Genomic DNA, 15,944 nt, shown 5'->3' on the forward strand with positions numbered 1-15,944 from the left:
GTAATAGTTGCTAAAGTGAGCCACAGTTGGGACTGGGAGTATAGCTCAGTAGCAGAGCAGTTGTCTAGCATGTGTGAAGACCTGGGTTTGAGCCCAGTCCTTTATGGACTGGGTTAGCAAAGTCCTTTATGGTGCTTATATTCTGAGGGGGAGAAGGGCAACAAATAAGTTACAAATGTATACATGGCTGGGCCGCAGGTAGCAGTGCAGACGTGGCCAACACCAACAACCACACCATGTACAATCACCCCAAGAACGGCACAGAGACGCTGTCAAAAAACCCCCATTTCAAAGATAAGATTCTCTTAAAAGGGTAGATCCCAGGTTCCTGAGGAATATGTTTTGCCCAGAAGCTCTGGAAAGGGCTGAAGAAGATGCTGGCAAACAATACCAAGGCCGTGAGTGCACATGCTCAGGCCATCAGGGTCCTCATAAAGTCCAGAGAGTTGAACCTAAAGATGTTGACCACTAGCTCAGTTGACTTGTCTGCATTGCCCACCCAGGCTAGGGAAGTGTATTCGTACCCACATTGCCAGGGCTTGTAGGCCCTGCCAGCCAAAGGCCCAGCCTCAGGTTGCAGTTCCAACTTGGGTGCCGCTCAGGCTCCCTAAGGTGCCCAGAGTCCCGTGAAAGCTCCACGGCAAAGGCCTTTGCCTGCCAATGGGAGGACAGCAGGTCTGGTGTGACTCCTGGACTGCAAGGGATAGGTGTCTTCCTGTGCTTTTCATACAAATAACCCTGAGGCGGGGTGGGGAGGATTTATGGATAGCCATCTCACACCCAGTAAGGTGACTGCTATTATTTTTTTTAAAGATTCAAGAAAAAATAAATGAAAAAGATTCAGGTTATAGTTCGGGGTTAGAGCATCAATTTAGCAGGCTTGAGGCTCTGAGTTCAGTCCACATCACAACAAAATTAAAAATAAAAACCCACAAGTGTTGGCAAGGATGTAGTGAAATTGGAAACTTTGTACATCATTGATGGGAATGTAAAGTGGTAACTTATTTATTGAAAATAGTGGTGGATCCCTTAAAATTAAAGATATAGGTAATCCTCATATAACGACCTATTCAACAACTGTTCCACTTTAGACCTGCCTCTGGGACCACCCATCGTTTTTCTTTTTGTACAGTCCTGTCCATCTTGTTTATATAAAGCCTCAAAGTATTTTTTTATACCATATAGTGCTATAGGGTTTTTTTGTTTTTGAGACAGGATCTCACTATGTAGTCCAGGCTGGTAATCCTCCTACCTCAGCAACTCCCAAGTGCTGGGATTACAGGCATGTACCACCACACCTGGCCTGTCCTCCCTTTTTTGGGGTAGTTTTATTATTTTGTTATGCATTACAGTACTGCATGTACAAGTTATGCAAATAAAAGCAAAGCCATCAAGTTGGAGTTCCTTTTGTCCATTTCTTTTTTCTAAATATTGTAATGTACATACCATACATGATTCCTCATTTGGCAACCAATTCATTCAGTAATCTCATGGCAGGAATGGAACTCTAAGTCATTAAATTTGTATAATTACCATAGAACCCAGCAAGTCTACTTCTGGGTACATACCCAAAAGAATTGAAAGCAAGGTCTTAGAGCGTGTTCACATTCATAGCACCATTATTCATGGTGTATTAATAAACTGATATACATGTACAGTGGAATGTTACTCAGGTTTAAAGAGGAAGGAATTCTGACACACTATGAAATAGGTGAACATAGAAGACATTGAGCTAAATGGAAAGGTCAGTCACAAAAAGCGAATACATATGATTCCACTTACACGAAGTACCAAGAATAGTGATTTTCAAAGGCATAGAAAGGAGCTGGGGATTTAGCTCAGTAGTACAGCACCTGCCTGGCAAGTGCAAGGTCATGAGTTCGATTCCCAGTACCAGAAAAAAAATCGAAAAAAGAAAAAATATAAAGGCATAGAAAGCAGAAGCGTGAGTCATCAGGGACTGGAGGAGCGGAAGGGGAGTTTGATAATAGAATTTCAGTTTTTGTTTGTGGGTATTTTTGTTTTAGTTTGGTTTGGGGGTTTTTGAGACAGGGTCTCGCTATGTAGTTCAGGGTGGCCTTGGACTCACTGTATACCCTAGTTTGGCCTTGAAGTTGGAGCAGTCCTGCCTCAGCCTTCCAACTGCTAGGATTATAGGTATTTGCCACTACACCCAGTCGTGTAGAATTTCAGTTTTGCAGGGTGAAAACAGGTCTGAAATTGGTTGTGCAACATTATAAATGTACTTGTAAATAACCGAGATGGTGAATTTTATGATAAACGTGTGTATATATTGTTTTTCTACTGGGCTTGAACTTGGCTTTTAGTAGAGTTTTTGTTTTGAGACAAGGTCTTACTAAAGCACTAAATTGCCCAGGTTGGCCTTGAACTTGGCCTTGATTCTCTTGTCTCAGCCTCTTAAGAGTGCTGGGATTACAGGCATGCATCACCAGGCCTGGCTTTATATTATATATTTTTGTCACAATTTAAGTCAAAAAACACTTGTAGATAAGGCTGGATGTGGTGGTACACACCTGTAATCTCAGCAGAGGCAGGAGGATCGCTGGGAGTTTGAGGCCAGCCTGGGCTATGAAGTGAGTTCAGGGCCAGCCTGACTACATAGCAAACCCCTGTCTCAAAAAGACCAAAACAAAAAAAGATAAAATACATCAGTGATGAGAGTATTAAAAAAATAAACTGGGTGATATACTGATTTGTGTGGGAAAACCACTTAATGAGGGTGGTCAGGAAAGAAACCTTTGAGCTGAAAACTAATAAGGACCCAGCTATGAGAAGATCTTGGCTAGAGCCTTTTAGAGGGAAAACGGGTGCAAAAGGCTGTCATGTGTAAATGAGACCAGTGTGTTAGAGAGTCAGAGAGACCATATGCCAGAATAGGATGAGCAAGGGTGAGAAGTAAGAGAGTTGAGTGGGTGCTAGATCTTACAGGAGTCATAGGTGATAACAAGAAGTATTCTTACATGATTAAAGACAGTCTTACCCTGCAAAATCAGGCATATTTTATCTTTTCATAATGGCAGGCTAAGAGGAGAGAGGTTAGGTTTGGCTATTTTAGGAGGTACAGCATTTTACTCCTACATAAAGCACTCCAAATACGGCTCCTCCCTCACTTTGACGCCATCTCGGACTGTTCCTTTGGCCCTTCCCTTGGCCAGAAGTGATCTTCCCTTATGTTTGCATGGCTTGCTTCTTTTTGCTGTTCAGATCATGGCTTCTGTTTCTTTCAGAGACATTTTCCCAGGTCACTAGATGTAAGGTAGCCACCCAGTCATTTTTCTTATCCCATTCTTTTAATTTTCTGCGTAACACTTGTTACTGTTTTGTTTTTTGTTTTTGTTTTTTTTTTTTGTACCGGGAATTGTACTCAGGACCTTGTGCTTGCCAGGCAGGCGCTATGCCCCTGAGCTATCTCCCTGGCCCTGCTTTTTTTAGATCGTTAATTTATTTGGAAATGTTCTATATTGTAAGCTCCGTGAGAACAGAAACCTCCTTTGACTTGTTTACAGCTCTACCCCAGTGCCTTGAGTTTTCACACATAATAAATACTCAGTAATTCTTTCAGAGTCTCGCCAAGTCATTAAGGATGGCATCAAATTTGTGACCTTCCTGTCTCAGCTTCTGAGTAACTTAAATATCTTAAACTAGAGAAATTCTCAACCTCTGACCAATGGGTCAAATGTTTATAGTCTTTGATCAGAAGGAATTTTGTTCATGTGCACCTCTAGGAACTATGCTTTTTGCTTTCATGTTTAAACTGGTTACTCAGCACTCCTGTAAACCTAGAGAACTTTAGACTCTGGCATTCTTTATAACTTGTGATGTAGAAGATTGTACAGTTCATGTCTGATTTCAGCTAATCAGTTGGTACAAAACCTTTACAAGGAGCCGAAGTAAACTTGTTTTTCCCCCTGAAAATGCATAAATTGAGAGAGGGAAAATCAATTTAGTGCAGAACATTGTACAGTCTTACAGTGTACAAGGCTCTCAGTTTGTTCCTCAGTACAGCAAAAAGGACAAAAAGAATATCGGAGGAATAGCACTGCCTCTGGCCTGTGAGTCTTTTGAGTGTGTGAGTGGTTTCAGTGGGCTGGAAGAGTAAGTGGAGTAGTTAATGGTCTCCCAGCTAGGTGGTGGGGAGAGGGAGAGAGTGAGTCAGAATCTTACAGTGCTGGTCTGGGGACTGAACCCAGAGCCTCAAGCATAGTAGGAAAGTGCTTTCCCATGTAGCTACCCCCCCCCAGCTTGTGTTTTTCTTTATTTTTTAAAATAAGTACATTTTAAAATTGACACATCATTGTACGTGTTCCTACGATGTACGTATATTCAATATGTGATGTCCTATTTTTAAAACTTTTTTACTTAAATAGCCCATTACATCTGAATAGGAAAATGTGATCCCCCCTTTCTGAGATAGGGTCTTACTATGCGGTTCAGGCTGGCCTCAAACTCAAAGCAATCCTCCTGCCTCAGCCTCCCAAGTGCTTGGGACTACAGGTCTGCACCACTCCCAGCAGTCAGGAGTGATTTGATCTGTAGTCTGAGTTATAGGAGCTATCCAAGGCACTGCATTTTGAGCTTTAAAAATGTAAGGCTACAGATCACTGCAGTGTTTAAGAATAAAGACCTTATTTAGTTTACTTGCAAAATGTATGTTTTCTAAACTTTTTATATCATAGGCACAACAAAAAATCACTACTAATTTGAAATTTACTTGATAGTAGAGAGATAAAAATAATATATAAATCTTTTTAATATTGTACGTGTATGTGCCTTTTGACCCAGTGAATCCACTTCTAGGAACTTAATCTATAGCTGTACTATCATGTGCAAAATAAATTAATACAAGGTCTTTTATCACAGAGTTGTTTGTAACAAGGGATCATAAGCACACATTAGTTGTGGGCTAAAGCATGGTATATCCATACAATGAAACAATATGTAGCTACAATAAAAGGTTGAGGCAGCTCTTTACTTATTGATGTAATTTATCTGTAAGCTATGTTAAACAACAGAAACAAAGAACACATGTACATATTGCCATTAGAGAGAAAGAATAAGTATATAATCTGCCTATCAGTGTATGTGTCAAAGGACATGCAGGAGACTGAAACTGAGGGCCAGGGAGTCAGCTCAGTGCACAAGCACCTGCCTGGCAAGCGCAAGGTCCTGAGTTCAGTTCCCAATATATATACATAAGGAAAAGATTATGCTGAAGAAAGTGAACCTGTGCCAGGTGTGGTGGTGCACACCTGTAAACCCAGCAGTGGGGCAGCTGGGGCAGGAAGGACCGCTGTGAGTTCAAGGCCAGCCTGAATTACACAGCAAGACCTTGTGTCAAAAAAATCAAAGGGGAAAAAAAAAACCTGAAACCTTACAGGGAAGACAATGGGCATCTAGGAACAAAGGTTGGAAGAAAACTTCATTGTGTGTCCTATTGTACCTTTTGAATTTTGAATCATGAAAATTTCCTTCCCAAACACTGACTAAATTGTCTTATTGTAACTTTCATAAGATGGAATTGTCAGCCACCTGAAGAAGCAAGCAGGACCAGCTTCAGTTCCTCTCAGAAATGAGGAAGAATTTAAGAAGTTCATTAATGATAAAGATGCCTCTGTGGTAGGTAAGTAAATATTTAGGCCATAAAAGCATCAATGGGTTTTCAAAATCATCCATATATGAGGACAGCACAAAGTGAAAAGCATCTTAGGAATCTTGGGTCAGTTTAAAAGACAGTAGGTAGAACTGGGCAGTATTATATGGGGAAGATGATATTTTCAGTGGAATGTGTTCTTAGAAATGTAAAGGTTTAATTTAAGTTAAAGGACTAGGATAGGAATATCTTCAGCTTTTTCCCCCTTCAGACTACCCTCGAACTCTCAGTGCTCCTGCCTCAGCCTTCTTAGTAGTAGGGGTTACAGGGGCGTTACCACCATGCCAGTCCAGGCCCTTTCTTCCTCCCTGTCTTTCTTTTCCATTACTAGGGTTGAGCCAAGTGTAGTGGCACAGGCCTGTAATCCCAGCACTTGAAGAGGCTGAGGCAGGAGGATCGCTGCCGGTTCAAGGCCAGCCTGAACTACATAGTGAGACCATGTCTCAAAAAAAATTTTTTTTTTTTGCAGCCACCTTTGCTTTCTGGGGTTGTATTAGACAGCTTTCTGTGGCTGGGAAATTGGTAAGGAAATGTTTTTTTAGCTCACAATTTTGGAGGTTCAAGAACATAGTAAGGCCAACATCTGCTCAGCTCTAATGAGGTCCCTGTTTGCATCTCACAGCAGGGCCCAGCCTTGCTCTATTTTGTTGTTTTTTTTTTAAGTTTCCTTAGATGGCACGTAACTGTGTCAGAGCAGACCAGGTCCTTATTTGTTATCGAGAGAAGAATAATAGCTATAAAAATCAGAATTTAAAGTTCTTGAATATCTGTTAAGATTTACAGCTGCTTCTTTGTGTTGGACATTTTCCAAATAGGCTTTTTCAGGGATTTGTTCAGTGAAGCTCACTCGGAGTTCCTAAAAGCAGCCAGCAACTTGCGCGATAACTACCGGTTCGCACACACCAATGTCGAGTCTCTGGTGAAGGAGTACGATGACAATGGAGAGTAAGTGACTGGGTTCCATATCCTTGTCCGTCTCTTGTCACTTTGTGACTGGGTGAGGTTTGTGCCCATGATTTACAAAAGTTTGACCATTTGCTAGGTATTAAGCTAGTGCCAGAAACTATTACTGTGTTGTTTTGTTTTGTTTTCTCAGACAGGGTCTCACTATGTAGTCCAGCCTGGCTTCAAACTCTGCTGTAATCCTCCTGCCTCAGCCTCTGAAGTGCTAGGATTACAGGCATTCACTACCACACTTGGCTCTACTACTGTCTTGTGTGGAGCACTTGTAGGTGAAAACACTGTAAAAATCAATGAGTTTTATGTGTGTTGTAATAGAAATATATACAAGGTATATGAGGAATATTGTTTTTTTAGGGGGGATGAGGAAGGAAAATAGAGGATGTGTGGTGGCTCAGGCAAAAATTATTCCAGGTTGTGCAGCAAGGATGTAAGACAGCCTTGGCATGTTGGGACCTGTAGTGTTTGTGAAGAAGGTCATAGTAAAGGTCAGAGAGGTAAGTGGAGACCAAATAATAGCCATTTGAAAGCCAATGAAAGATTTTGAGCTGTGGACTAACATGTTTAATTTTGTTTCATTAGAAAAATTACTGGTACTTACATAATAGTGGTTTAAGAGGAGTAGGGCAAGGCAGATAGGAGAATCTAAGACAGTATTAATGGCAAGAGGAAGAGTAGGGCATGAAAAAAAAGTGAACAGGGTTGAGGAACTTGTGTGGAAAAGGGAAGATCCAGAATAAATCTAAGATGCTTATAAAACTGGGTAATTGGAGCAGTGGTAGTCATTGTCCAGTTGGGAAACAAATCTGGGGGGCATGGTAAGTGATCATAATGAGATTAAGAAGTTGGTAAAAAAAGAAGTTGGTGATTCATCCAGGTGGTGAAGAACCTGAGGATAGCTGGACAGTGGCATTTGGGAAAGGGGGTGTGTGTGCACACGTGTGTTTCCCACACTTGTGTTAAACCCAGGGCTTTCTATGCAGTGACGAAGCGCTGTAAGTCAGCCCTTCGAACAGTTTTTGACTAGAGATGCTTCACATGTTAAGTGGTTTCTGACCCACAAGATGAGATGCCATCTCTCATACATGTCAACTAAAGTGTGCTGAGGACTTGTGCTAACGGGTCCATATTTAACCGTGTGTGATGTCTGCTCTGTGCCCTTTACTGCTGTTAATCAGTCCTCTTTGGCTTTGATCCTGTATTTTTAATCTAAGTTCCTAGACAGCTCAGAGCCAATTTTGTTTTGTTTTTTGAGACAGGATCTTGCTATGTTCAGGCTGGCTTTGATCTCCCAGGCTGGCCTTAACCTTGCAGCAATCCTCCTGCCTCAGCCTCCTGAGTGCTGGGATTACAGGCACGTGCCACCACACCCAATCAGTCCTTTTAACGACCCTGGAAGCAGACTCTTACAAATCTGTGACCTGGTGGTTTTTGGGGTTTGGCAATTTTGGGGGATGTTTGTTCAAGACAGGATCTTGCAGAATAGCCCACACTGGCCTCGAACTCATAGCAGTCCACACTCCCAAGTGCTGTAATAACCAGTGTGCATCACCATTTCCAGCGTGACCTGATAGTTTTTATGTCTGTTGTTTTATTGAGCACTTGGCTAGGCTTTAAAAGAAAAGCACACAGAGGAGTAATTTGCCTAGATTCTCACAGGAAGATTCAGAAAACTTGAGCCCAGAAAGTCTGGCTAGCGTGGTCACTAAGCCTACCCCTGTGCCTGTTTATATTAGATTCCTGTTTGCTGTGTAGTTTCTCTCTGTTCTATGAAAATGCCTATTTTATGAGACATAAAGTTAGATATTGATTAATGTTGGAAGAATGAAAAGGGGCTTAGCAGTGCTAAAATGAAGCCAAAAGCGGAGAGAGCTTTGCATGTGGGAGTGCGGCCTGGGGAGGAGGAATGACTGAAGAAGCTGGAGGCAAGGTGTGGGCAGTACGGGTAGTTGTGTCTTCTTGAATATAAGCCTGTGGCTCTGAACCAAACCTTACGTACAGTTTTAGTAGGACAAAAGGCTGGGAATTAAGAGACTTCTATTTCTCCTGTGTCTCAGTGGATGGAGGAAAGCTTGGATCATATGAGAGGCAAAGTAGTACCAAGGAAGAAAATTTCTTAAATTTGATTCATTGGGATGGAGTAATCTAGAACTAAGGAATTTTAAATTAACTTCAGCTAAATATTGTATATCATTGTGTGCCTACTTAAAACTTAGGTGGAAAGAGTCAAGGTGTTGTCTCTTAAGAAAGGGAGTGAGGCCAGGTGTGGTGGTGCACACCTGTAATCTCAGCACTCAGGAGGCTGAGGCAGAAAGATCGCCAGGAATTGGAGGCCAGCCTGGGTTACATAGTGAGTTCAAGGCCAGCCTGAACTACATAGCCCGAACTGTCTCAAAAACCTAAAGCAAAACCAAAACCAAACAAACAAAAAGGGCTGAGGTGAGTTTTCAAAGGCAAAGGCAAGGGACTCTGCAGCGGGAGCAGGGTCTGCCTTATGTATGTTTGTGTTCAGCTACATTCTGTTCGCTGCTTTTTTTTTTTTTGCACGAGGAATCGAACTCAGAACCTTGCACTTGCCAGCCAGACGCTTATGCCACTGAGCTATATCCGCAGCTGTTCGCTGCTCTTTGTCAAAATTTGCAAATTAGTCATTTACTTTACTTCCCTTCTGAGTTAATGGGAAGGCTGAAGCCCAGGGGATTAAATTGATGCCTGACCCAGGTTCACTGAAATTGGACGGTGCGGTGGCCTAAGATTAAAATAAAGGTCTCAAGTTTCTGACACAGGTTTATAAACCCTGTATCTGGTTATTACACCTGAGAAGAGGTGGCTTCTCACCCTAGTGTGGCTGAGAGGGTCATGTTGCCAATTCTGATCCCAGAAGAATCCCTTTGTGCTTAGTGATAGCAAAAGTAGATAATCTGAGCTTTAAATGAAAGAGGGGAGATAGTTCCTCTGCTGTTTACTGACACTTTCTTGTTTTAAAGGGGTATCACCTTATTTCGTCCTTTACACCTTGCCAACAAGTTTGAGGACAAAACAGTGGTATATACAGAACAGAAAATGACGAGCGGCAAAATTAAAAAGTTCATCCAGGAAAACATGTGAGTTACACCTTGGTATAACTTCTTACCTCTATGTTTTGATTTAAATAGTCTGTTTGACAGATAATAACAATAATAGTTTTAAGTGTATATGAAGGCACTAATGTGGGACTTAGAATTCCTACTGTAAAGGTCCTGCAAAGGAATCTTACTGTTCAGTGTTTGTCCTAAATGTTGAAAATGTGTTTCCTTTATAAATGCTATAATAGAGGTATAAGTTGCCAAAGTTCATTATGGATTATTTTATTTCAGCTTTGGTATCTGTCCTCATATGACAGAAGACAATAAAGATTTGATACAGGGCAAGGACCTGCTTATAGCTTACTACGATGTGGACTATGAAAAGAATACTAAAGGTTCTAACTACTGGAGAAACAGGTAATAATCATGTTTTATGTTTTGTAAACAAGTTTACCCAATGTAGTAGCGGTTTCTTTTCATCATCTTGTTACTATACGTGATGTAAGGGCAGATAAGTGTGAAGACATCAGCTCCCAACACCTCATTTGACGCTATAAGGATAAATAACATGAACTGCTTCCAAAATTGACTGGGTGTGTCCTTCATAAGTGGTTTCCTGGGAGTTTTTTGTTTTGTTTGCTTTGTGGCACACTGTAAAATTCAATGTAAAGTCACTGAAAATATTGTGCACACCTGTCCATTGAGACTCTGATACATTTTACCCTTGTAAATTTTACTTCAAGTCGGTCATTATACTTGCGAGAAGTTTTATAGCTATATAAGACAGCACGATTCAGTGGAGGGGACTATTTCATTAGATACCACCGATTTGGCAGTGCAGTTCAGTAAGAGCGAAGTATACAGTGTTCTGTGCCTGTGACTTCAGAGGGCTGTGTGGACCATACAACTTAGGTCTTTACTTTCTAACTTCTTGATTTTAAAAAAAGTGCTTTACCACCCTGATGGGGTCTTGGCACAAATACCTTGTTCCCCACAGAGTGATGATGGTGGCGAAGAAATTCCTGGATGGTGGACACAAACTCAACTTTGCGGTGGCTAGCCGCAAAACCTTCAGCCACGAACTGTCTGATTTTGGCTTGGAGAGCACTGCTGGAGAGATTCCTGTTGTTGCTATCAGAACTGCTAAAGGAGAGAAATTTGTCATGCAAGAGGAGTTCTCGTGAGTTACTCGTTAGCATGGGTTCAGGACTGGAGTCTCCAGAGAAATAAAGGCCTTTTACACTACTGAGAACTTAGACAGCTTTGGGATATGGAGATAGGTCTTCTAGTCAGCTTGTCATTTCCTGTTTAATTACAGGAATGGAAGGGCTGTCACCCTTAATGATTTCTGAAAACTAACAGAAGGATGCAGCTTAGAATTCTTAGCTGTTTTTACTGTCTTAGAAGTGCTGTAGTAGGTAGAAGTAAATGCGCACTCGTAATCCCAGCACCTGGGAGGCTGAGGCAGGGGAATCATGGGTTCCAGGCCAGCCTTGACTGCATAGGGAAACCCTGTCTCAAATAGCCGCACAAAAAAATGGAAAAAATTGGACAGCTTCTTTGAGATCGATAAACTTTTAAACCAACCCCCTCCCATGTGTATAGAATGTCTTTTCTTTGAGAGTACCACGTGGGCCTAATGTAAACACAGGAAACTGAAAGATGATAAGACCCATACATAGTTTTACCTTCAGCATCAAGACTTTACAAGATTAAGACAGGAGAAAATTCTACCTCATAAGCCAATCAGTGAAGTAAGACACTGTAAATACACTGTTCTCCAGAGCAGCAGGACCTGGTTCTCTTAGAAAAACGAGTCTGCAGAAGGCTAGTGGTTCTTTTAAACTTTCTAACACACAAGGAACACATTACAAGTGGAGGGGGTGCATTGTTTCATGTTCAGTCAGTAGTTCTGCATATTAAGAGAAAGAGACCTGTCTTTTTTTTTCTCCCAGCCATGAAACTGAAGGTAAAATATGTAAAAACTGTTCAAGAGAATTGCTTTACTCCCCGGTGTCGGGAGTGAGTTACCAAACCCAGCTCCGTCTTTCCCATGCAGGCGTGATGGCAAGGCTCTGGAAAGGTTCCTGCAGGATTACTTCGATGGCAACCTGAAGAGATACCTGAAGTCTGAGCCAATCCCTGAGAGCAATGATGGGCCTGTAAAGGTGCGCTGCCTGCAGCCTCCCTGTGCCTATCAGCAGTGGACTCCTTATCTCTATTTCAAAAATGTTGGGTGTAAACAAAGACCTTGTTGGTGTTGACTGTCCTTATGGGGTTTTTTGGTTTGGTTTGGTTTTTGGTCCTCACCTCCTTGAGTCATAAACACTGGCAGAGCTTATTACAATATTTGGTAGGGAGAAAAGTATAAAACCATAGAATTGCCGGTCGTGGCGGTACATACCTGTAATCCCAGCACTTGGGAGGCTGAGGCAGGTAGATTGCCATGAGTTCGAGGCCAGCCGGGCTACATAGTGACTTCAAGGCCAGCCTGAACTATGGCAAGATCCTGTGGCTGGGGGCCATAGGATTTGTGACGGTAAAATTGGAGTAGATTACCCTTCGGGGTAGAGCAAGACAAAATCCTAAGCAGCACTGTGTTGCTCTGAAATTATTTTAAGGAACAGTGAGGTAGCATTGTATTTCCTGTGACTGGACATCTATAACAGGTGGGAGATACATGGATGATTTGGTTCATGGGGAGGGGAGTGCTCGCATCTTTAACACGGTCTGTACATGTACATTAGGTTTCCATGGCTTACCTTCAGTGATAACATCAGATGTGAAAGGCTTTGCTCTCAGAAGCAAATACAAGTTATGAATTTATTCCTCAGCTCCCCTTAAAACTAGAAATTGTCTGTGTTTTTCCAGGTAGTAGTAGCAGAGAATTTTGATGAAATAGTGAATAATGAAAATAAAGATGTGCTGATTGAGTTTTATGCTCCTTGGTGTGGTCACTGTAAGAATCTGGAGCCCAAATACAAAGAACTAGGAGAGAAGGTAAGTGTGAACCCTGTTCTCAAGATAAAATCTGAGTTGGGTTAGGGTGGTGCATACCTGTAATCCCAGCAGTACAGGCTGGGGCAGATGGGAGACTGAGGCAGGAGGATCACAAATTCAGTCTCAGGCTGAGCACTTTAGAAAGGCTCTGCCTCCAAAAGAAAAAAACAACAGGCATGGTGGTGCACGCCTGTATCCCAGAACTCAGAAGGCTGAGGCAGGAGAATCACAGGTTTGAGGCTACCCTGGGCTACGTAGTGAAACTTTGTCTCAAAAAATAATTAGACCTGGGGGTGTGACCCAGTGTAGAGGCCCTAGGTTTAGTCTCCAGTACGCCCCGCCACACACACACACACACACACACACACACACACACGCAAATCCGAACAGGAAGTTCTTATACATACTCTATATATAATTTAGTTACCCTAATTAGTTCCTAAGTACTAGTAGATTTACAATATTTCAACTGTTACCTTCTCTTGACTGCCCCCTAGTGTCTATGCAGTGCCTCCGATACCCACTTTGAACTTTCCTCCATCTAGATTATGGTTAAAAAATATTTAAGTTTCTGAATATTGGTAATGGCTTATAAATCTGTATGTTCCTTCATCTTTTCTTTCTTTTTTTTTCTTTTTTTTTTTGGTACCGGGAATCAAACTCAGGACCTTGCACTTGCCAGGCAGGTGCTGTGTGATCCTTCATTTTAAAACACTTATCTCAGCCAGGCATGGTGGTGCATGCCTGTAATCCCAGCACTCGGGAGGCTGAGGCGGGAGGGAGGATCGTTGCGAGTTCGAGGCCAGCCTGAACTACCTAGTGAGACCGTCTCAAAAACCACTTGGCTTAGCCCTTACATTGTCTTATTTAGGCCAGGTAAACGTGAACATGGCTGTATGTAGTCTTCATATATAAAAGCCAGTAGAGCAGAAAGCTGGAAGGTCAACAGGTTGAAGTCCTGAATTGACGAAGTATACCTCAGTTGCTGAAAACTTGGAATTTAAAGGTCTGACCTTTGCTGGGCTCAGGGTGTAGCTCAGTGGTAGAGCTCCTGCCCAGCATGACCAAGACCCTGGTTTGGTCTACAGCATTGCAAAACAAATAAAGGCCTCACCTTTCTATCTTAACAGCTCAGCAAAGACCCTAATATTGTCATAGCCAAAATGGATGCCACAGCCAATGATGTGCCTTCTCCATATGAAGTTAGAGGGTAAGTAGACAAGAAATGCTCATAATTAGTGAGCTGTCTGACTGACAGTGGAGACCGCTCATTGTCAGCCACCGTTTCTTTATTAGACGTGGTTTTGGGGATCTGCATATTGAAATTGAGGACAAAATCACCTATCCTTCTTAGCCATTCTGCAGTGACCCTACTGTGAGTTTTGTGAGCTCTCAGAATTCTGGGTTTTGTTGGAATATTGTAGTTGTTGATGGAGAATGGTATCTGATCTCATTGGAAGCCATAATGTAGAGAATTCCTAGAAACACATACTGGGGAACTGTATGTCAGAGCTACTGTGGAAGCTGAAATGAATAAACCCTTCTTTTTTTCTTTTCCCAGTTTTCCTACCATCTATTTCTCTCCAGCCAATAAGAAGCAAAGTCCAAAGAAATATGAAGTAAGTGTATTAGCCCATTACCCCACAAATAACACACACACAGTTCTTGAGTTGGGTCTGTTTAAATGGTAGATACGTTGGTTATGAATTGCATTTACAGAAAGTCCAGGGTTATTTAAAAAGTTAAATTTTCCAGTTAGAGGACATAGTACATGCTGTGATCCAAGTTAATGGAGAGGCTGTGGCAGGAAGCTGCAGGCTTAAGGCCAGCCTGGAGAACTTAGCAAGGTCCTGACTCAAAAAGGACAGGGGATGTAGCTCAGGGGTGGAGCACCTGCCCCGTATGCATGAGGTTCTGAGTTCAATCCACAGCACACCAGAAAAAAAATCTTCAGTCATTTTTTTGGTTGGTTTGTTTCTAGGGTGGCCGTGAATTAAGTGATTTTATTAGCTATCTACAACGAGAAGCTACAAACCCCCCCATAATTCAAGAAGAAAAACCCAAGAAGAAGAAGAAAGCACAAGAGGATCTCTAAAGCAACAGCCAAACATACCACTTTGTCAAAGGACTCTTCTACCAGAGATGGAAAAAACAGTGGGGAAGACTGGGACCCATGTGGGATTATTACCTCTCAGCCAAGAGGACAGAATGGATATAATCTGAATCCTGTTAAATTTTCTCAAAACTGTTTCTTAGCTGCACTGTTACCAGGACCAGTTTATGTTTGTGGTTTTGGGAAAATTATTTGTGTTGTGGGGGTGGGGGGAACTGAGTTGGGGGGTTATTTTCTAATTTTTTTTTTGTACATTTGGAACAGTGACAATAAATGAGCCCCCTTTAAACTGTCTTTTCCATGGGATAGAAAAGCAAAGTCTTCAAACCGTCACCATCCAGTAGCTGCAGTGATGGAAATGTCAGTAATCTGCATTAGATACATATAGCTGTGGAGCATTTAAATATGGCTTGAAAGCCAGGCATGGTAGCGCATGCCTGTAGTCCGAGCATTCAGGAGGCTGAGGCAGGAGGGTCACTGAGTTTGAGGCCAGCCTGGGCTACAAAGTGAATTCAAGGCCATTCACTATATAATGAGACCTTATCTCAAATAACCAAAAATAATAATAATAATAAAATATGGCTAGGGACTGCCTTTTAATTTGTATTGAAAAAACCACCTAGTTCAGCACTCTGGGAGGCTGAGGCAAGAGGACTGCAAGTTAGATCCCAGCCAGGGCAACTTAGGGCCTTAACAAGACCCTGTCTCAAAAAAATAGTGCATGGCTGGGGATGTAGTTTTGTTCAAAGGCCCTGGGGCTGACCCCAGTACTACAAAAAAAGGGAGGGGAGGTCCCATAGTAGTTACCATACTGTTTTATAGCTAAAGATACAGAGTGACAGAGTCCAGACCTGTATTACCTCTCAATCCTGAATTTCCCATCCCTTTGTATCCTTACACATGTATTGCCCAGGCTTCTAGGCTAGTGGTTAGAGCACGTGAAGGGCCAGGCCTTTGGGGCTGTTTCTGGCCCTACCCAGACCCTGAGGATAAGTTGCTTACCCTTGCCATACAGCTAAGCCTTCTGCATATTTGCACCTCCAAAGGACTGCTCTGCCCAGAAATGCCCCGCATGGGTGTGGCATCAGTTTGGGGTTCATTCAAGTTGTTTGAGGAATTGCTGACAGGTTGGGTG

The 15,944-nt window shown here is 42.2% G+C and overlaps 1 protein-coding gene across 1 annotated transcript in view; it reads left to right on the forward strand.

The window, feature by feature from the left end:
* Positions 1-15,103, forward strand: part of Pdia3 (protein disulfide isomerase family A, member 3) — a gene marked incomplete in the record, with an annotated part of 23,148 nt that extends 8,045 nt beyond the window's left edge. The window contains 10 exon segments of the mRNA XM_013512559.1: positions 5,534-5,641; positions 6,487-6,616; positions 9,619-9,735; positions 9,988-10,113; positions 10,694-10,876; positions 11,756-11,864; positions 12,568-12,696; positions 13,827-13,906; positions 14,258-14,315; positions 14,678-15,103. Of these exon segments, the coding sequence (XP_013368013.1) occupies positions 5,534-5,641; positions 6,487-6,616; positions 9,619-9,735; positions 9,988-10,113; positions 10,694-10,876; positions 11,756-11,864; positions 12,568-12,696; positions 13,827-13,906; positions 14,258-14,315; positions 14,678-14,791 (1,154 nt within the window).
* Between the last annotated feature and the right edge of the window lie 841 nt (positions 15,104-15,944).

The sequence above is a fragment of the Chinchilla lanigera genome, unplaced genomic scaffold (assembly GCF_000276665.1).
Source record: "Chinchilla lanigera isolate Chin_1 unplaced genomic scaffold, ChiLan1.0 scaffold00015, whole genome shotgun sequence".
In the NCBI taxonomy this organism is placed as follows: Eukaryota; Metazoa; Chordata; class Mammalia; order Rodentia; family Chinchillidae; genus Chinchilla; species Chinchilla lanigera.